General features: G+C 36.7%; 1 protein-coding gene across 1 annotated transcript in view; it reads right to left on the bottom strand.

The window, feature by feature from the left end:
• Positions 1-23,469, bottom strand: part of LAMA2 (laminin subunit alpha 2) — a 362,543-nt gene that overhangs the window by 234,368 nt on the left and 104,706 nt on the right. The window contains exon 4 of the mRNA XM_069851862.1: positions 17,979-18,221. Within this exon, the coding sequence (XP_069707963.1) occupies positions 17,979-18,221 (243 nt within the window). The remainder of the gene's footprint in view (positions 1-17,978; positions 18,222-23,469) is intronic.

Below are 23,469 nucleotides of genomic sequence, written 5' to 3'. Positions count from 1 at the left end.
ACTGTGAGTAGTCCATATATTTTCATTTTTGAACTTCAGTATGATGTTACACCAACTTTTTTTCAGAGAACTTCTGAGAATGCTGTAGATTCTCTGCTCTGAAGAGAATTTAGTTCAACATTAGCCCAACAAGATTCAGACATAATTCTTTTCTTTTTTTATTCCATTAATTACTTTGCTTTTAGAAAGAGTAAATTTCATATCGTATTTCTCTTTTAGTACCATAAGCTGCTATTAGAACAAAAGATCTTAAATTTTGTGTTACCAACAAATGCTATTATACAGTTTTCTGATTTCACAGATTGCCCACAACTAAGTTTTACAACGTAGACACTACTAAAGATATTCAAATGGAATCACAATACATTAGAATGCCTGGACAATGTCAGAATCAAAAGGCCTACATAGCATGGTAGCCTGCCTCATACAGAAGCCAAATCAGCATACCAACAACAAGACAAAGACAAACGTAAATACTTCCTTGAGGATTTCCAGAGCTATAGGTAGTTTCTAGATGTTTGGTAAGCCTCAAAGGATTTCCATTAACTTACTCAGTCTCACCTTAAACCCATGTCACCTTTTAAAATCTACACTGATCACATAATAAGGATTTTCTCATATCATTTACACGTCATAGGGAAAAAGACCCTTCCCTTTGCTTTTTTTTAAACCTCCTACTAAATTCACTTAATACTTCCTAGCTCTTGAATTGTAATAAAGTAATATGTCTTTCTATCAGCAATATTTTTCATTATATTTCTTCACCACTAATTAGCTTGGCACAGGTATCAAGCTTCCAGATCTGAGTTTTCCTTGGATTCCTAAGGAAAGCTTCTAAAATATGATGTTTCATTTGACATCCTATGCTTCTCAGTTACTGAGAATATTTGTGAGCAGTTAAATAATAACTGCTGTGATTCACCTATTTTAGCCTTGAGTGCCTTCTCACTATCCAATTTATCCATTATTTCTACACCTCTTCAGTTAACAACCTAGTTTGCGACTGCTTCTCCAACTCCTCTTCTGTAAATAATATTTCCAGTGGAGGAATCTTTCTGACAGTCTCTAGCAAAAACTGATTCAAATCATTAATTTACTTTTTCAGCAATGACCTTATCTTTCTTGACTGCTCTTTGATCATCTTTCAGCCCACCAATTCTGTGGCAGACTTTGTGAATCTGATGTGTTTGAAAAAGAGCTTTATTTCAACTTCATAGTCAGTCACTCAGAATCTTTTTCACATCGTTATCACAGTTTAACATTTCATTTGCTGGAAACTTATTTTCCTACCTCTTTTCCTCATTTGGAGGAAAAGAATGAATGGCTTCCATTCACAAATGATGTTGGTTTACTTTTTAAATATATTATCTTCCTTTTGTTTATGGTTTAAACACATAGGATTTTTGGAACCATTCTTAAATGTAGAATGCATGTATGCGTAATGCTGTCTTAAAATTAAATCTAGGTTGTCTGAAATTTGTTTACTTATTTGCCCATCTTTTCTATTTTAAATTGTACATCAGTAGGTTTGTTCCCCTGGGATGTTGTGTTTTGAGTACTTTCTGGAGGTTTTTTTACATAACAATTGTTACATTCCTTTACTAGCCATGCCAAGAACATTCAGGTGTTTAAGAAATATTATTTTGCACTACATTCTATTCTGACACCTATATGGTCTGCCAAAGGGTTACAGAAGGCTGATGATATATTCTTAGCCTTCCTTCAGCCAGACCCACTCACTTCCACACTTCTTTTTGGGCAGCTGCTGCTGTAGCATTAAACCTATGCTGTCCCAATTTAGGTGCTGAATTTTATTTCACAGAGATCTTAAGTATCATTTTATTTCTGCTGACTTTCTTAGTTTAGTTTATGTTATTCTTAAATCCATAGTGTCTCTCTTCCACAAGCCATGATTCCTAAAGAACTTCTTGTTTCTGACATGCTTGTTGTGTCACTTCTTCCCAGTACCCTATGTATTAATTAGCAGAGTAAGTAACCTTTCTCAGCCATTGGGTATGGATACTTTAGCAGATACTGGGGCAATACTTGGATGGATCCAATCCCAGTTTCTGTAACAAAGACACCTGCGAGGACTTTCAAGGTGCTAGATGACCATTAGACTATCCACCCACATGACCAGAATTTCACAACACATTTCATTGGGTTTCTGCCACTGAGAAATGACAGATGTAGCCTAAGAAACTTTCTGCCATTTTTGTCATTAGACAGGTCTGATGAACATGGACTTATTTAGACTGTACTTGTAAGGGACCTTCAGAACAAAATATCACCCCACCACATATTTGTACACTTTCACAAAATTTCCCTGAGATTTTCCTTCTCAAGGCTAAGCAATACTAGTCCTCTCAGCCTCTACTTGTAGGACAGATGCTCCAAGTCCTTAAGCATCTTCCTAGCCATTTCCTGAACTTGCTTCAAAATGTCCATGCCTCTCCTGTATAATGGAGCCCAGAACTGGACACAGCTTTCCAGGTGGGCTCTCATGACTGCTAAGCAGATCACCTCTCTCAGGCTGCTGGTGACACTAACTAATGCAGCCCATGATACTGCTGGCTTTCTTTGCTATAAAGGTACTTTGTGGGCTTATGTTCAACTTGGTGTACACCACTGCTGTCACTCGCTGTTTCATCCTAATGCTCCTGGGTGATTTAGGCACAGCTAGCTCACATCTCAATGAAGAGAGCTCCCACCCATTATCTGCTACCAGGCACTGAACCATTGTGCAGCTGCCCAAGTGCAGGCAGAGAAGAAGCATTCCTCCTGGTGTCAGAAGCCATCAGTTTGCAGTCTTCTCTATCATGGGAGTCTCTATTTCTGAAGCAAAAGGCATAGGCTCTGCTTACTTCAATTTTGGTATAGTTATGGCTTCAGGCTGCAGAGTCCCAGAGAAAACTCAGTTCATCTTTTTCCTGTCATCTCCAATGCTGCAGTCAGCTGCCCTCCTCCTGCAGTTCTTTACTTGGTGACACAAATCCTAAGCCACAGCAAATATTCTGCAGGCAAGGACACTATCTGTTTCTGCCACAACCTCAACAAGGTCTCAGACAGAACCTGCAGCCTCAAAGGTGAGAAGCTGCATCCTACCTCTGGAGCTTCAGCTGAGGGCTCCACTGGGGTTGTTGCGCCACTTGGTGCTAGTGACTCTACCCAGATTATGCCTCACCATGACTGTAGAGCAAAACCCCACTCTTTCTGACCCTTTTTCTGTGCACATTTCTGTGTAAACTGATATGCAAATGTGCAGCATGTTAGCTGCTTCTGTTGTTCGACTTAATGCAACAGTAAAAATGCTGCTGCTTTGCATGCAAGCCTATTAACAACTGTGAAATTACTTAAAATGAACACATTACAACAAGGTTTTAAAGAATTTTAAGTATGCACAATGCTCTCGTTCAAATTTAAAATATCCATGGATGATTCCAAGTGGTGTATTTGTCTTAGAGCATTGGTATTTGTAGTTAGTTACGTTGCCAAGTAATTTGAGTACAGTCAATCTCAAGCTGCTTGTAGGATATAAAAAACCCCTGCTGTTTGGCTATGTAGAATGGAATTTTTATGTTCACTTTCCTTTCAGGAAAACAGCATCACTAACCAGTATGCTTTTCAGTAATGCATATTTATATACTGAATGTTAGATAAACTCAAAGATTTAATAATTTCATAAAACTGAAGGTTACTTAGTGTAATTTGTCACAAGGATAGAATAAGAACATCACTCTGCAATAATTTTTGGCTAGTAGTGGTAAAGAACTCACTTTGTTCAATACTTAACAGTTTACTTTGGGCATCATATCAAGACAGCGGGGTTCAAGCCTGACACTCTGTGTAAGGCAGTGCTCTAAATGTGAAATATTGTCAAGAAAGATCAATTTCTCGCCAAAACTTAATCTCAGACAGCAGCATAAAGGAGAAAAAAATCTTCTGCCCTGAATGCAAAGATTTGCTACTTGATAATCAGCACTGAAGAACACAGATGCATCAGTCTTAAAATGATTTGATGAGAAAGTTCCTCCATGATTTACATTCTCATGTTATGCAAGCACATCAATATGAAGATGGACAATATTGAACGTTAATTTTTCCACAGGCAATTCAGTAGCTCTCATAATTCTCTTAGCTCATTTGCAGTAGACATAAAATTACTGTTGATTAATTTATCTCTTGGCATCTTATATTTAATCCCTAAAGACAAAAGTCCCGTGAATTTTCTTAGTGCAAGCCCTAATCTATTGTTAGAGATGGTTTCAAAACTGGAATAGTAGATGGAAGCATATGTTGGAACTCAGCACCTGATTTTTTGTCATAAATGCATATTTATGATAACTGCGTACAAGGAATAGTGTATTTGGCAAGATTTGCTGTATTTCTAATAAATATCTCACCATCTTAATAAATTAATGGTTTAGTAAGTGAAAGCAGAACTCCCTTCTGTGCCTCGCTAATGAGTACAAGAGCTGCTTGAAATGCAGTGCTTAAACTTGCATTAAAATGTCAAGGGCTATGCCTGTCAAACTCTATCTCAACTAACTCATTCCCCCTAAGAATACAGGCAAATGTCAGCTTAAGAAACTGTTTAGCAAATACTATTGTGTCATTGACAACTATACCCTACAGCTTAAGCTAAAAAGGGTTTCATCTCTTCAGTTCTGATTAACTTGCTTTTGTCATTTTCCTGTTTCCAATTTCACTCGAAAATTAATTTGCTTACTCTTGCCACTGCTTTTCTATGGTTTCTGTAATTCTCATGCTTGTCGTTTTTGGACCAGAAACAATTTGTCAAAGACATCATCTTGCATATTTTTAAACAGGTGGCTCATTGTCAGAGCAATAGTTATTAATAAATCACAGAATAATAAGACATTTGATTACCTGGAAAGTGTATTTGTCATTTCGAATTTTTATTTCCTTTTTGTTACTTTTATAACTAAGTGGAAATGTGACACTACGCTGTAGTTTCAGGAACAATCATGCATACTGCAGTCCATAAGGGATTCAGACAGGATGTGAGGCCTGGAATACTGTACTTCAAAACAATAATGATTGATTGTGTTCTACTAGCTCTTCAAAGTGTACTTGCAAGTGAGACTCCATCTCTTAACACAGTAAAAAGGTATTTTGTGCTTAGTAATAACTGACAAGATAACCAAGAAAAAGTTAAAGGCTTGGCTCTTATAGAAACATTCTCAAAGATGAAACACATCGAACAAGTTTTTTTAAGTTATCTACCAGGAGGTAGATTGGCAATATGCTATAGGTTCTAACACATAATACCAGAGGTGAGTTATGATTTTTAAATGATCAAATGGTAGCTGTTTTAAATTTCACTATACACAACAGTGGTCTGAACTCTGATGTCTGAAAACGTGTATGATCACTGTCGTTATGGTTTGTATTTTGTCAGTGTCATACAGCTGCTGCCTAACCTAGTGGCCCTTAAACAAGCAGATTAGAATAAGAAAAGAAGTCACATGAACTCAAAGCTTGCAACTCCAGTTGCAAAGCAATTCTGAAAATTATATTAGTCTGGGTTCTGATCAAGCAGATGTGAAACACCGGCAATAGTGAGCTAAAAACTACTGCCTATCTGCTTAAATGATGATTCTAGTGGTCCGTCAAACACATTCTTCACAAGTACTGAAAAAAGTGGAACATAAAAAATCTAAACTATGTTATTTTTAAAAAAAACACTGAAGTGAGATGGCACATTATTATAAGAGGATATTTTTTCATCACTACTGTTGAAAGTAGTACTCTTCTACTTGGAAAACGATCATGAATGGGACAAGTAATCCAAAAAGAAAGACTAAAACAGGAAAGTTATGTTTTCTTGCAGGTTATAATAAAAAGCAATCTGACTCCCAGACTTAACTAAAGAGTTGCTACTATGCCAAACCAAACAATATTAAAAAACAAACAAACAAAAAAACCAACAAACCCTCAACTACCAACTCACCCTTCCCTACCAATATATTATTATTTCCCCTATTCGTCACATTGTTGTCCTACAAGCTCATGGCACTTCCATTAGATTTTTTTTCCTGATTGAGATGCACTGCGGAGTGCACTGTGGAATTACAGACAAATTTACTGCCAGAACAGAACGGTGACCTGTAGAAAGAAAATCCACAGGAACTTGTCCAGCTGCAAGCAGTTGCAAAGGGCTGCCAAACACAACTGCTGACGTGAAAGAAGGAGAATGGGAAGATTTAAGCTGTTCAAACAGTAAACAAGTACATCTGCTCCTGAATGTTATCATTAAATAAACTGCAGTAATATGCTTTACATTACTGCAGCATTCTTGTTTTGAACTACAACTCTGAAGCATTTTGAACTGAGGAAATTTCAAAAAAATGGTTTTGGGGTATCTTTGCATTGCAAACCATATGTGGAAAAGCCCATTGCAATTACTATACAGTGCTGGAGTCTAAATTCTATGGAAATCTATGTCATCTAATTTGGAACGTGAACCAATGAACGCATTTGAAACCAGGTGAGATTCCTTTGAATGCTAAACATTCAGTGCCTTTAAAACAATTTATAATGTTTTTAAAAAGAAAGAATAAATAGGACACTTGGCTGTAGAATACAATAAACTTTGATATTTTCCCTACTCTGAACCTTATCTTTTCAGTATAGGAGATATTTAACAGAGGCTAATATAAGCCAGGGAAAAAAAATCAGTTTCTAAGTAGTACAGAATGAACAGTGCAGGCTAGGAATAGTATCATAAATATTCTGTAAAACACAGGAGATTAAAGAATTCTGTGCATGAAAACAACTTTTTGTTCTTCACTCTTATCATTAATTGTTGTAAATTACAAAAATAGCAGTGCTTAGTTTGGCTACAAAAACTAAATTTGGCAGGGTTTTGTCAAACTCTGAACTGTTTGGGTTTTCCAGATTTCATTTATGATATAATGAAAATTATGACATAAAACAATACAATATGTACATTAAACTAGTGTGCTGGCTTTGGCTGGGATACAGTTAATTTACTTCATAGCATATTGTGTGGGGCTATGTATGGGATCTGTGATGAAAACAGTGCTGATAACACAAGGATGTTCCAGCTACTGCTAATTGGTGCTTACACCAAGTCAAGGCTTTTTCTGCTTCTCACACCACCTCATCATTGAGTAGACTGGGAGTGCACAAGAGATTAGGAGGTGACACAACGAGGATAGCTGACCACAAAAGGGTCCAAAAGGATATTCCCTACCATATGACATCATGCTCAGAAATAAAAGCTAGGGAGCAAGTTCACCAGGGCTTTAAAATCATTCAATTAAATCTGTTCTTCTTTCAGAAGTTCTTCCTACAAAAGCTCTACTGTGTCTACTTCTTTATGTCCCTCCACTGGGAGTTCAAGCCACAGAATAAATAGTACTGCAATCCTAACTTTTTCTACTCTTACTTCGGCATGAAATATCCATTGTCTCAGACACAGCGCTGTTTGCTGATACAATTTGTCTGCTTACCAAACTTGGCTCTGCGTTTTCTTCATTCATGTGTTCTAGAGTCTAGATCTCAATCAAAGAATTTGTCCATTGGTATTACAGTATCTCACTGTTGTGTCTCCTTAACTTTCCTTCTATTGATTTTCTGTGTCGCTTAAACTGAAAACTACAGGTAAACTATAATGTTTGGTTTTCATTTTTCTTTTACATAAAATTCCTTTACACTGTCATGAAAGCACACCTATATTTGGCCTCAGGCTGATCTATCTGTACATCCCTGCTTCACTGACATTTTATTGATCAACATCACTCCTCCATGTAGCCCATCTGGATTTTAAAAAATTCTACCTTTATTTATTTTTTTGGACAATAAAGAGATTTATTATTTAAACACTAAGGAATGATTCATCTTGAATGAGGCACTCACTAGATTTCTCCCAGCCCCTGGCTTTAAATTACCTTATAACCTTTTCCGTTTTTTCCTCTCTCATCTCTGCATCTCTCAGCTGCTTATCGTCCTTACCAAGTCTGTAAGCCCTTCCATGCCTTTGGCCATCGGATTCATTAAAAACAAGAATTAAGCTATTCTTTCTCCTGGTAATTATCCATGACTGTAGCACCTACTCAAAAAGAAAAGACAAATTCCCTCAGAAAGTTATAATTTTCTTTGTTCAGAATAATAATCCTACACAAAATGGAATAGAAAGCCAAGGTAAATAAATGTTTGTGGTCTTACCTCTTAGTGGAAAGTGCTTACAAGTAATATTTCATTTGAGTAAAATTTTCTATTATGTATTTGAATTGTATGGGTAAGGTCTTCAAGTACCATCTCACCCACCCTCAAAACAAGCACCCACTGGGGATTTTCAGTTCCCCTCATCAAGCAGAAAAGAAAAAAACCTCATCAAATTATCAAGTATCCAGTGTTTTTGTTTCGCTGCTGAAAAGAAATCTACTACTGTCCAAAAATCACCTACCAGACCCAACAAGAAGACAGGTTTGGATCATTACACATAAATACCAAGATGCAAGTGTATCATTTTCCTTTGCAACACTAGAAGAGTATGCTGAGTTATAAACTGCTTTTACAAGCACGACTTCTCCTTTCATGATACAGAAAAACTACCATAGATCTAAATGAAGAAGTGTGATACTTATCTCTTTTCAGCAAGCATGTGATCAGTAAATGATGGATGCTAAAGAAAAAAGGTGAATCCTCTCATCAATTTGACTCTTCAAACTGAAAGATTGTTTTGTACAGTATGTACTTTGTATATTGCAACTTTGTTTCTTTTTAAGTCTTATGATTCATATTGATTAATCAGCTTTTCTTTTTTTTTTTCCAGAAATGGTAGCAATTATAACACGAGTTTCTGCTCAGGGACAGAAGACACGCCAAGACAGAAAAGTGGACTGTTGACTAACTAATCAAAAGAAACTTTAATTCCAACTTGGCTCGCACAGAGGTACCAGTAAAATATCCTTCCTCTTGTTTTCACAGTAATGGGAAACTGATATACTACTTATATGTAGTTTTCCACAGTTTTCTCCTCTTTGATTGTAGATGTTTGCATAATACCCCTGTGACAGTAAGCATGTATATCAAATCCTTACCTTGTTTTTTCCTTTTACATATCTAAGAATGTCTATTAGGAAATCAGGTTATGTTAGTGAGACAATATAGCATTTTGTATACAGAATATGTAAAATTTATCCATTTATTTGCAAGTCATTTGTTAAATGTCTTCTTTCCATTCCTCAGATTAGCAACTCAAGTTTAGTTTTTCTAAGTAAAATTTCAAAAAGGCAAAACCCCAAAAGCAACAAAATTAACCAGCCACGGATCTTTGCCCAAACCTCAAATTTGTTTAATTATTTTTTGTAAACTGTTTCTTTCATGGCTATTCTGACTGGAAACTTTGGACCAGCTGAAAGCTTAGATGCCAATATTCTTGAAGAAAATTGATATTCTATCCCTTTTTTGGTAGACACAAGTAACGTTTTAGGCTAAGCTATGCTTTCAAAATATAACTTTATCTTTCATTGTTTTCAAAAAAAATCTGAATAATTTAAAACTATTGTTATTATTGTTCATATATTGAACTGAAGAAAGATGTTTGTAGTGCCCTATTTTGGAATTTTTGAGTCAGACTGCATTCATTAGTCTATGTCTAATGTCTTTCTCTAAACTGTGATGCTGGAAGTAGAACCAGCTTAAATTTCTCAAGAGTTTCATTCATTAAGAATAGATTGTTTACTTGGGTTTTGTAGCACCCATTTTTTGCAATGACAATATATCAACAAAAATAATGGTACAGGACAACATAGGCCATAACCACAAATACTCTAAGGAAATGTAGAGATGCACATCAAATGCATGGAAATTCAGCATATTTATGATAAATGCCTAGGGTCACTGCAGCTGAAGGCAAGGAAAGAGATATTACTTGCATCAGTTTTTACCATATAGAGGTCTTTTATACATCTTTTGCTATTGAAAAACACCTATCACTGCTAGACAACGGGAGCTGACAGTTCAGAGTCTAGAATATGGTTTCACAATAAAGATAAGATGCTAAGTGAAGATTAGGAGCCAAGAGGATCAAATTAAAAATAGGAATTATAAAGACATTATCAATACTGCAATCCACAATCTTATGTATTTTTTATTAAGAAACACCATAGCATCTGTATCATTTATTAATAGGGAAAAAGTAATCACAAAATTTTCAGTCCACAACTGGCAGGTTTGAGTACTTTGAAAAATTCTGACCCTGGTCTTCTAAGCACTGACAGTCTTAGGCTCCTTGTGAAAAATGAGAAAATATGGCTAGGGGAAGAATGGACTTCAGGGTCCATTTGTAAGTCTGTCTTTTTCTCCCTCCTCCTCTGTCAGCTAATGAGACTACAGTGAACAGGACCAACAAGATGGTATGAAGAGAAGAAAACTAGCAAGAAAACCTTGGGAAGTAGCATAAAACAGTGCCCCCGCTGGCATCATTGGTCTGACACTTGCTCAGGGGATAGCAAATTACTTGTGGAGGAAGAGCTTCAATGTGAGCTGAGACAAGCTGCCCCGCAATGTGTTTAAAAAGGGGCATAGTACTAGCATTCAAGTAGTATGGCACGCTAACACCACCACTATTAAGGAACTTGTTTCTATGTATTTTTCTCCTTTACATGTTTACTATATACTTGGAACTTCCACTTGACTGAAGAAAATAAGGATTAATGAATGTGCTCATACAGGCTAGCCCTTATCAGTGAAACATTATTTCTTTTTTATTTACCTCACATTTACATTGCTGTCATCACAGGAGTGGCAAGAGGTTAAACCCTCAAAGGAGCAGCAGTGAAGCATCACCTTCATTGCAGTATCATTCTCACTACTAGAACAGGGACAGGAAAAATTATTTGTGGAAAAGGAAGGACTCCCAGAACTCCCCTCCATCAGTCCCCTGCTTCAGCCTTAATGCTGGCTATGGCCATATTTTCTTGTTGGAGGCTAGCATTGGGACTCAGAGAACAGCACGCCCCATCGTTCACAAAGACAGCACTTGCCAAAGTCTTTCAGTCTCTAATTTTTGCCTTTGTGAACATGGAAATAATACTACGCAACTTACTGATCAACAGTTAGTCATCTCAGAAATCCTTGTATTAGACTTGCTGAAGCTATCGCCAAGTACGTTTTATTTAACACTACATATGATTTAAAAAATATTAAAATTAAAAAAAATGAACTGAGGAAGCTGAATTGAATCTACTGCTGTCTAGTACTCTCTTTGGCTCAGGAATCAATGCATCAAACTCACCTTCAGGACATATGCTAAGATGATCTGTTAGTAGTAACCCTCCCTATATAAAGACATGACCTTTCTGTAGGCTGAATTCTTAGACAAAGCAAGACTAAGGTTTCATGCTGTGGAAGTCTTAAACCCTCATAAAGGTGCGCACAAACATTACACGAGCACCATATGCTTTCAGAAGAACTAGAGAAGACACAGTTTGATTTAATATCTGGCACCACATGAGTAAAATCATGTTAATAATATTTACACAGACATGTAAGGTATGACAGTTAATTCATATGTTTTAGACAGCACAAAATACTCTATCTGTCTATTCATTCGAATACTTGCATTCATTCATTGCTTTGACATCTTAGTCCTTTGAGTAACTGCAGGAAAGGTGAGAAAAGTGTAACTCTCAGAGAATTACATAAGGTGAAGAAGTAAATTTGAAGCAAAAATTATTTTAAGCAAAAATATTAGAGAGGACGTACATTCAGTCTGGTAGAAAAACACCATAAAGAGGTGAAAAGGATTGAAAGATCATTGAGAAAAGGAAACTAAGTAGGAATTTTAATACCTGAAGTTGGAAAGGAAGTCAGCAAGGACAAAATGGCACAGATTTTAGGGGTAAGCCACCAGTATTCGTAAGCGATACTGTTTTCATTTTTTCCTAGAGAAAACATTCTATTTCAATGAGCAACAATGCTCAGCAGCAATGCAAAACACAAAATCAAGAGCAAAATTTTAGGAAATCACAAGCAGAAAACGTTATAAGAGGACAAAAATCCATGTCTCCTCCACACCTTGAATACCACTGTCCCCTCATCTTAAAATCTACATAAACATACTGAGAAAAGTTTAGAGAAGAACAAGAAGGTGATGAAATTAATTAATAACTTCCATATAAAAAAACCACAAGAGAATAGAGTAGGACTCATCAGCCCGGAAAAAACGACGACCTAAGTAAAAATATGACAGAAGTCTATGAAATTATAAATTACATAAGGACAGTCATTACAGGTTCACTTCTTATCAACTCTTCCAGTAGAAGAATTTGAGTTCATCAAATGAAACCAATGGGAGACAAGCTACAAGGAAACAAAAGATGATTCTTTGTATAACAAGTACCAGATTTATGGAACTAATAGCCAAAGCATGCTAAAGATGCAAGAACTCCAGAAGGGTGTGAGGTAAGAATGGAATATTATTTGGAATACAGATTCAAAAACAGCATGAAAAGCACAAAACACATCAGGATGAGAAAATCCTACGAGCTGAAAAAGCACTGGATATAAAGTACACCTCTAATATTTAAGTTATTTTTAAATCCTATTTCATGCACTACTTTAGTTATAAAAATGAGTATTACAAAAATACTTCATATTCCTCCAGGGGTATAACTTTCTTTTTGAAATTTAAGTCTACATAGTAAATGTAATGCTAAAAGTAGGTTCACGTTGTTGAAGTAAATGACCCAGTGCTCTGACAATGACTAGTCATTTAAAAGATGCATTTGGGCTGTGCTTCTCAAAAATTTTAAATAGTAGTGCAACTGTATTACCTGCTTAACAACAGTCTTCTAGTGATTACCAATATAGTCTTATCAAGTATCTGACAGTCACATCTATTTGTTTTACAAATACTACTTGCTGAACAGAAACAAGCAACATCCAGGGCAGTGTTTGATCTGAAGCACCTCAACAAGCATTTTGGAAATTTTGTAAACTTGGCATACTGCAACTAGGTGGCATTGTCATTTCTAGAATCAGATTACATTGCTTCAAATACAGGGCTAATATCTTTCAATTTTTTGATCTATAAATGCCAAAGTGGATCATACTTAGAATCATAGAATAACCAGGTTGGAAGACACCCACCGGATCATTGAGTCCAACCACTCCTATCAAACACTAAACCATGCCCCTTAGCACCTCATCCACCCGTGCCTTAAACACCTCCAGGGAAGGTGAATCAACCACCTCCTTGGGTAGCCTGTTCCAGTTTCCAATGACCCTTTCTGTGAAAAATTTTTTCCTAATGTCCAGCCTAAACCTCCCCTGGCGGAGCTTGAGGCCATTCCCTCTTGTCCTGTCCCCTGTCACTTGGGAGAAGAGGCCAGCACCCTCCTCTCTACAACGTCCTTTCAGGTAGTTATAGAGAGCAATGAGGTCTCCCCTCAGCCTCCTAGCCTCAAGGCTAAACAACCCCAGTTCCCTCAGCATCTTCTCATAAGACTCGTTCTCCAGCCCCTTCACCAGCTTCATTGCTCTTCTCTGGACTCGCTCCAGAGCCTCAACATCCTTCTTGTGGTGAGGGGCCCAGAACTGAACACAGGATTCGAGGAGCGGTCTCACCAGTGCCAAGTACAGAGGGAGGATAACCTCCCTGGACCTGCTGGTCACGCCGTTTCTGATACAAGCCAAGATGCCATTGGCCTTCTTGGCCACCTGGGCACACTGCTGGCTCATGTTCAGTCGGCTGTCATCCAACACCCCCAGGTCCCTCTCCTCCAGGCAGCTTTCTAGACAGACTTCTCCTAGTCTGTAGCACTGCATAGGGTTGTTCTGCCCCAAGTGCAGGACCCAGCACTTGGCCGTGTTAAACCTCATCTCATTGGACTCTGCCCAGTGGTCCAGCCTTTTCAGATCCCATACTTAGCAACTGAAAATAACATACGAACAGCATCTCACAAAGGAGGGTCAAAGATTGCTTCTCTTATGTAATACAAGGAAATATTTACCAAATCCTGAAATTTCACCTCTCCATTGCCTTGTTAGAACAATAACAAATATATGGCTTTCTTCATTGGTTACAATTTGTGACAGGGACACAGTTATTGATGTCGTCTCACAATATGAAATTAGTATTGCAGCAATTGGAAAGAAGTGATGTTCACAGCACCCTGATACAGCTAATCTATGTCTCAGTTTCATTCCTCCAAGAAATATGAAATATAACAAGACAAGTAACAATGTGAGAGAAAGCCAAAAAGCTCAGAATTGCACAAATGTATTTGTGATGGGGAGGTTTGAGATACAAAATATGCGTGTATGTATATATATACATATATATTAAAAAAATGTAAAAGTTCTCACTAAGGATTATTTTTGATCTAAATATCTTCTCCTAGCCTATACAAAATGCTCTAAATCTACATGTGCCTGAAGAACGCTTACTGTAACCTCGTATTTTATTTCCTACCAAGCCAACTGGAGCACCTGTAGTCCAGCTTTGAAGTATCTGCAATCAAGAGGGAAGACACCCCATGCATCAAAATACAAATAGTATAGATCCTAGTTCAAGCAAGAGTTTACAAAAAGAAAACTTCATACATTTCAATGAAAAAAAAAAAAATACAACATTGAAATTTAATGTCCAGAGCCTTACATCCACCTAGTCATTGAAGTAAAGAAGCTGTGACACAAACTGTAGTCTAGCAAAAGAAGGAAGATTTCAATAAAAAAGGTACAAACTAGACATGAACATTACAGGCTCATGTGTCAGGGAAATGAAGCAAAAATCACTATGGTAACCCACTAATTTTTAGTTCTCAACCTAATGATCATCTGAGGAAATAAAGAAAAAAAGTACCATTCTGATATGGTGTCAAGTAAAGATGAAAATGTCACAAAATGGGTATTCTTCTTTACCTGAAAACAGCATCCTCATCTCACCAGTTATTACCCCTTACATAAATGACTTTTTCTCAAGTAGTGCCAAAAAAAAAATTGACCATTTCAGCATGTAACATCAATTCAGTAAAAGCTAATGAGTAATTCATGAATGTAGCTAACCTCTTTCAGTTCTTCTTCTGGCTTGAGGACACTGAAACAGCAGAACTTGCTCTTTCATTTTGAAATACTACTTTGGGAAACTGTAGAAGTTACATTTATTGATGGCATATTAGAAATACCAATGCCAGAAGTCTACCTTTGCCGGTGTGATGTAGAGCCGCTGTGGTTTCCCTATGATTTTTTCAAGTATTATTGAACTTGACTGAGCAAACTTAAACTTGTGCTAGTTACATCAACCTGATGATAAATCACATAGAGTTTTTATTTGTTTGTTGTCTTGTTGTCATTCTAGCTGTTGTTGGTTTTAATTCTGTGACTGGCAAGAGAATATTAATGGTGCAAATAGTGCCACTATTAAAAAAATTCCCAAAATATTTTGCATAAAATTAACATTAATCAATCAAGTCACTGACTATAATGTTCATTGAAAGCATACATGAAAAGAACATATTCTGCTTTTTTTAGATGGTGAGTTTTAACCTAAGATACTACTGTAGATGTAAATTTGGCTTTGGAACTGGGTTGCCAACCTATGCTCCTTCTGCACTTCATCAGGTTTCCTGAGGGTACACCAGAATGATACACCTAAATTGTTTATGGGTTTTGAAGCAAACAAAAGATACTTAATGTACATTGCATAACTTTGCTAGTCTTTCAAAATGTCTGTAATATCTCATATATGGAACAAAATTCCTACTCTGGAACAAAAATAAACAATACATAGTTATACTTCCACTGAAAGTCCCAGAGCCAGGCAAATACCACCTACAACACAATTGTAAGTAAATCTGATACTGGTATGAATTGTACTATTTTTCAAGGTACATTTGATGAAATATGAAAAAGAATTAACCTGGGTTAATTCTGTGTTAATGCTACATATTTCATAATGAAGTCTATAGCAACTCAGATGAAACTGGTGTTTTACTAATGAAAAATTGTGTAAAATGTAAGCTGATTAATTCATGTGGAATGATACTATTTAGTCACTATAAAAGTTAAGCTTCAGGTTTTTCATTCAAGATGTTCTCCCTGTTTTAGAGCCATATCTCAGATTAATAACTACCTGTGCAAGGTAGGATTAATTTAGGTTGGCTTAAATCATATGACTTACATAAAGTATGCCTGTATCTAACAATTTCTCATTTCAAGAAAAATGGAGCAGATGCATCCCTCCCTTCTAAGTCTTCTTCCCATTTTAAGAACCTTTTTAGCAGATGCTGGTCATTTACTAGGTTCAGGACAGAACACAAATTACAGCACATCAAGCCAAGTTTTTTATTAATTGCACACTTAAAATCGGAATTAAGTTCTGCTTCAGTAGGCTTTAAGCCAATGTTTCAGTCACGGATATATACCAGCATGCTGAATAAAAGCCCTTTTCTGTTTAACTCAGCCCATGAAGCACTCAAGGAGGCACTGGTTTAACTAAGAGGACAGCAGACTACTGGAATCAATATCTGTCTGCAAAAGAATTAGACAGTCAAAGAAATTGAACAATGTAAATGACATTAATTAATTACGTTAATTGGAATAATTACTTTGGCATTATATTTTCAGTGCAGATATTCTCTGAAACAGACTGTATGAAATTTCTTTGCAAGTCATAAAATGCTAACTCATGTTCTGTTCACTCCTCAAAAAACACTCAGCTGGAAACATTTTGAAAACATAGCACATGTGTATGCACAATTTCTTTATCTGCTCCTGATAGATTTTACAAGAAAAAACACCCATTCTAATGATACAATTACACACAATGCAACTACAAATACAAGTATTCGCCATGGTTTTTACTAGATGTGCTACTGATTTCGTATCTGATAACTCATAGATCCAAACTTGCATCTTTTTAAAGCATATCAGTACAATATTTTCATTTAAAGCTGTATTTTTCTATTTTTGCAGTTGGCATTGGAAATTTCCTGCGAATATAAACAAACCATACATATACATATATCCAGTAGTCAAAAATAATTGTATTAACAATTATGTATGTTAACATTGATTTTCACATAGAGAAGAAATTTGTACCTCTTTATATGGAGATAAGACATTAAAAAGTGGAACAGAAAAAAAATAATTAAATCAGAATCATTGAGACTAAAATTTCACAAAACATCAGTAGGCATTAATGAATCTGGAAATAAATGTATACTGCAGATCCACTGCACATTCAAGTAATGTCATTTCCTTGAATTACCAAGTTGTGTGAAAAGCAAGTGTTGGAAAAAAATTTGCAAAAAACCACACGGTTGGAATTTGGTACCTGTGGCTTTCCCCTTCTTCATTTTAAGTGGTAGAAAATACTCTTAGCTACAGTTGTTACATTTGCCTTTCTATTTCAAACACAGAGCCTCATTCTCACCTCCACCACGTCTTTTCTACACCCTCGGTTAAAACAAATGACTGGTCCATGATTCATGTGCCTGGAATCACGATGAAACAGCAGAGGCCTCTGACAGAAGAATGAATGGGTACATGCGGGGGCAAGGGGTCAGTTGCAAGCTTTTAAATGCAATAAGTTAAACTCCCAGTAAAATCATTACCATTAAACATCTTAGCTTATACACAGGGACTGAAAATGCGACTCAAAGAAAAGCCTTTTAATGACTTCTCTGGGTCCACATTTTCTCCCTAGATTCTCACCTTTGGTCACAAGTGACAAGCCTGTAAATTGTCTGAAAGTACTATTTTTTTCTTCTACATAGTAACTCTTTTACCTCTTGTAGCGTGTGTTTATCAGTGTGTACCTTGCAGGCATTTACTTAGGAACATAAGAAGAGTTTTTTTAAAGTTGCAAATAGACTACCTACTCTTTTTTTCAAGCATAACAAAACACTGACAACTCAAGGCAGGTATTTGCCAATTAATCAAAGGACTTTTCTTCTGCATGGGCTAACATCTGATCTTACCTCTCCATTCTCAAGAGGATGGATTTTGGAATAATAAGAAGTGCATATGACTTCATCATCTTTTATATAGGACGGAGTTCCAGGACGAGGATGAATGTTGTAGCGTGTCAGACACTCACTGTCTGTGATAGCGTAATACTGCCATGGCTGGTAGTCTACACCATCCAACGAACGCTCTAATATCCAGTTCCCAGGTCGAGGCGAGTTAGCTGCTTTCACAATAACATATGCAATCTGGAAAATCTGAAAAACAGACAAATTGTCAAAAAAGTACGTAAACCCATAATTAGAAATGCATTCTGATTTCTTAAAAGCTACTAAGAACAGTAAATATGATAATGTTTGATTTTTTTTCCCTAGAAATGCACTGTGGCCTTACATCCTATTGCAACTCCATAACTGCCAAAATAAATTCTCCATTAACATTTCTGAAAAAAAAAAGATTAGTTGCATTATGTCAAAAGAGACTTTGAAAATAGAATTAAAAACCATTCTAAATTTCACATAATTTAGTAGATAATCGGTAAGCCGCAGTTTCAGCCAAATGTTTGCAAAGTTTGTTTCCTAGTATTTTCAGTTTGTAGAAATGTGTTCAGTTTTGTGCGTGTATTTATAGACACATACTTTCTGCAATGTTTAGGAACTGTCAAACTCTGTTACAACTTTCTCACTGTTAAGAAAAAACATCGGCATAAGCTCCTGAAAGGTAATCACATCATGCTGAAATCATTCATTAAAACATTGCTGTTTCAGTCACATGACTTGGCACTGTGGCCATAAATAAGCTTTATAGGACAAAGACACATCAAATATCACTATAAGCAGAATGTAAGCATGCAATCAATGCTCATTATGGTCCATTTCACCTGCCTATTCAATTGATTTATCACGGTTTATTTCTGCATACAGGCTTACTGGAATGAGAGCCACAAAAAATACATCTGCAACTGCAGAATGACATATGTTAATAACACATTTTCAGTTTGGGTTGGGTTTTTTAACCTAGTAACATCTAGATGTTACAGAGGTAGAATTGAAGCTAAAAAAAAAGGAAACGTATGGCAAGTTAATATTTTTAAGATGCAGTGCTGCGAGTCTGCACATGAGGATGCTAGAGGGTATCATGGAGAGAAAAGTGTTGATTTATAATGATACTTAATGTTTTCTATATAGGATAGTCATTGTAAAGAAGCTATATGGTTCAGACTCAGTCCACACAATCTGTTTTGAATAATTAGGCAGTAAGTAGTGCTGGTGAAAGAAGATCCTACAGTAATCAATGAAATAAATAGTCAGAAGACTCAAACTGTTTTATTAGTAACTACTGTTATTATTATTAAATAGAAATTATGTTATGTAGCTGAGTTCTGCAAACACTAGAGTACATTTGATGATGAAGGCAAAGAAAATATTTATCACTAATTATTATTCCTATCCTCTCTGTAGATTCTGAGAGCATGGTAAGATCCAGAATAGCTTCTGTCAGGAAGACAAATCACCAAGAACCGAAGTTTCTCAGAAGGACAAGTTAACAATAACTTGGACTAGATGTGGTCTAGGACATAGCTCACAATAAATTCATAATCTCAGGAGTGCACACACATTTTTATTTGTGGAAGTCCTAAAATTTGCAATATGTCACAGAGGATTCAATGTTTAATACTGCCTTTAGCAAAAAAGGGAACATTTAGCTCTGCAGAAATCTTGGATGCGTTGGCTCTGTGGGGCCGAGAGGCATAATCAACAGGAAGTCTTTTTTTGTTTGCTTACTTTGAAACATCAGGCTGTGTGGGAGAGTGAAACTTTCTGCAGTTACTTTTCAAATTAGAGCCCTATTTCAACAACATTTCCTGCATGAAGATTTGTTTGAAGTCTCGTTTCTTACATTCTGGGACATCATACATTTTGACTGCAATTTACTATATACCTTTGGCATTGGTTATTTTTAGCATACTTTGTAAATAAAACTGCAACATGTTTTTTTATTTAAAAAGCAGTGGAGAGGAAACAGCATATTGCAGGTCACAGTGGGGTAAACATTATTTCTCTTAATCTAAGTTTGACAATGAAAAAAGCTTGTTAACATAAATAAAAGAGAACATGCAAAGTGTTTTTAACTATGAACCAATTGCAGTTTTCAGCCTGATTGAGTGTACTATTACTGTCCTAACCTCTGAGAGTTCCTGCAGTGGCTTCTGCAATAGCACTGAGGTGCTACAACCCACTGACATATGAAACATGCTCTTTAGTCCTTCATGTCTCTGTTCACAAGTGGAACTGAAAAACTATCTTATATAAAACAAAATTATTTCGTGGGCAGAGAAATTAAGCTGGAACTACAGACCAGAATTTTTCAACATTACTAGGCTGTTAATGCCAATTATAGTCAAGGGAACATGAGCAAGTACATGCATCAAAAATGTGCACTGGCTGATATTATTGCTGATGGTTCTCTATAAGGGTAGGCTGAAGAAAGTACAGGATGCTAATCTATAGGACACCTAGACTTGTAGAGCTTTAGTATGAATCAGGAAGATGTTTGTCCCAGTTTAAAGCACTACACTAATCACTACGAGCTCATCACAGTGGTACACACAGACAGAAAACATAGTGCATTCCATGCTTTCATGCATTTTCTAAACAAGTTAACAATAACAATTAGTGTAGAAAAACCACTAAAATTAATAGCAGCCATATAATGATTCTCAAAGCAAGTCAGTGTCGTGGAAGCAATATTGGCTTTCCAGCCACTCAGAAAACTGTCATTTTTCAGGTAAAAGAGTAACCCTTTTACTGCAGAGTTCCTTAGCAAATGGTGACCTGGTTACTATGAAACAATCAGCTAGAGCTTAGCAGCATGAGAATACTAGTAAAGTCTAACGTATAACTGAGTTCTGCTGTATTTGTTTCCACAATCAGAAAAAGTAAATCTGCTCAGCTTTCTGTAATCAAGTTTCCCAGCAAATTGTAACACTGAGCTTCTATTGCCACAGGCTAATTGATGGAGCATGCCTGGATTACTTTTCAAATAAGTATTTGAAATACTTATTTGAAAATAATACAAATATTTCAAACATCAAATAAGTTGACATTGTCAATCAATGTAATAATTGTACAACCTTAAAGCACATCTGCTTTTGTACAAGTCCAATACCATGTCACCTGGAGTCCAAAGTTTGTTGATACAAATGTGAAAACAAAGGAATACCAAGCTGCCTAGTAGCATGTAATTGTCCATTAGCACAGCTGACAAAGAGCAGCTGCTGCTTTTTTCTGCTCATCTGCTCATGTGACTATAGTGTAATGATGGAAGTGGGAGGGAAATAGTCTAAATAGTCCTCAAAGCTTTTCCCAAATTATAGAGAACTATCCTCAAGATGAGGAACAAAATGAGTCTTGGGTCTCATTTTCACTGGTAATTGTCTCAGCAGTGAGATCTGTGAAGCACATATTGTGAGCAATGGTTCCATAAGTTATAGCGCTGTGTGATCTTATGAATGCCTCATAAGGCATAGAAAAGTGCATCCTACTATACAGGATAATTTGCTATACTAATATTATTCAGATAGAGCTGAAGTGAATCATTAATCTGCATAGAGTTAGCTAGTGAAGCAGGAAATCTCATTGTGTCTGACTCCCACCTGCACTTCTATTTAAAAAACAAATCCCTCAGTTAGAAACTGTTCATGTAAGTCAGTATATCACCAGAGAAAAAACACAGTACTACACAATTCTAAAGAAGTATTTCCATCTCATTTTTCTAACAGAACATTGTAATAGCTCTAATGGAGGCTCCAACCAGCAATCTTGTGTAAACCATGTATCCATTTATTTACCATAATTATATTACGCTGTTGATTTTTTTTCCAATTCAGTGGTCAAGTAAACATTCATTGAGAAGAGTGCAGAATTTGGGCAAGGGTTTGTTTCCTTACAGGCTGGCATAAATACTGTTGAAATTCATGGCCTAAAACATTCCATAGATTTATTTAACTAGCCATTCGGAAGCACTGTTAGGGACAGCATTGCAGACACCCATTGTACCAGTACAAAATCCATCTGGATGAGAGAGCTGAGAAAGCTATCTCAGAATGCCCTGCAGGCTAACATGGGTTATGGGCTACAGGGGAACACAATTCATTGAGAGAAGCACTGGAAATAAATTGTTTGGAGCGTGCAAAACTTATTATGGTATGTGTTAAGGGGATTATGTAAATAGGCAAGACTTACTATGGAACATTCATGGGAGTGACCAGAGGTAGGTAGAGGGAGAGATCAAGTTGGACCAGGGAGGAACAGGTCTAAAATAGAAGAAAAAGGAGATAAAAGGGCCAGTTGACTATAAACAGCTAACTGGGCAGCATATTTGTCCTCTATTCAATCACTGAAATCTGTCCTATTTTCCTTTTAAATCCTGTTTAAGTATCTTCCATTTAGGCGTGCTCTCTCTTTTGAGTGGGTAAGTGTGAACAACAGTTAGCTTCAAGCTTGATTAGCCTGCAAGTAGAAGAGGTCTAAGTAGCAGCAGTTAGAGGAGGAGTACAGGTCTCCGAGCCTGTCCTGTTTGAATTCCAGCAACTGGAGATGCCGGTGAGATTTGGGGCCAGCTAGTGGATAGATTATCTAAGGTCAGCTACTGAAGTGTTGCATTTTGTATACACATCCATAGATGTACACACACACACAGTGCCCCTAGCAGACTTTCATCATAATCAGCTGGAGTTGAAGAACAGTGCAAGGAAGCCTGGGCTGTGTTTGTGCGAGTGCTGTGTCTTCGTAAGGGTGCTGATAGGGCACTGTAGGCAATTTATGTTGCCCTGTGTAGCCATATGTGTGTTTCACTCTCAGAAATATGAGTTGTGCTTTGCTACAGTTTTAACATGACGACAGAGCCACAACAGCCTTACACTCATCAGGCTACCAGATTCAGTAACATCTAGTACCCCCCTGATTATTTGTCAAATAATCAGAAATCACAGATCTAAACAAATCCTCAATGCACATAAAACAGTGTTTCTTAATCTTTAACTTCTGTCTTTACATTTATATACAAAAAGAACTGTTATATGTGCGGGAAATCATGCATCACAAATATGACCTTTGAACTTTGTTTCACTTTGGAATAGCCTCTCCTTCTACAGGCTTAAGACATAAAACAGACAAAATCCAAGTACTTCTGCTAATAAGCTAAAGCAGAGGTCTTGCGAGTTTGAGAAACATCTCTTGTTCTCAGAGGCGGACATCAACTTATAATTCTATGTGGTCAGTTGTATTTCAATTCCCACACCACAGATGATGGAATCATAGAATGGTTTGGGTTGGAAAGGACCTTAAAGATCATCCAGTTGCAACCCCCCTGCCTGGGCAGTGACACCTTCCAGTAGACCAGGCTGCTCAAAGCCTCACCCAACCTGGCCTTGCACACTCCCAGAGATGGGGCATCCTCAACTTCTCTGGGCAATCTGTTTCAGTTCCTCACCACCTTACCAAA

The sequence above is a fragment of the Phaenicophaeus curvirostris genome, chromosome 2 (assembly GCF_032191515.1).
Source record: "Phaenicophaeus curvirostris isolate KB17595 chromosome 2, BPBGC_Pcur_1.0, whole genome shotgun sequence".
Classification (NCBI taxonomy): Eukaryota; Metazoa; Chordata; class Aves; order Cuculiformes; family Cuculidae; genus Phaenicophaeus; species Phaenicophaeus curvirostris.
The sequence above is the reverse complement of the archived record's forward strand: the minus strand, read 5'-3'. Positions and strand labels throughout refer to the sequence as shown.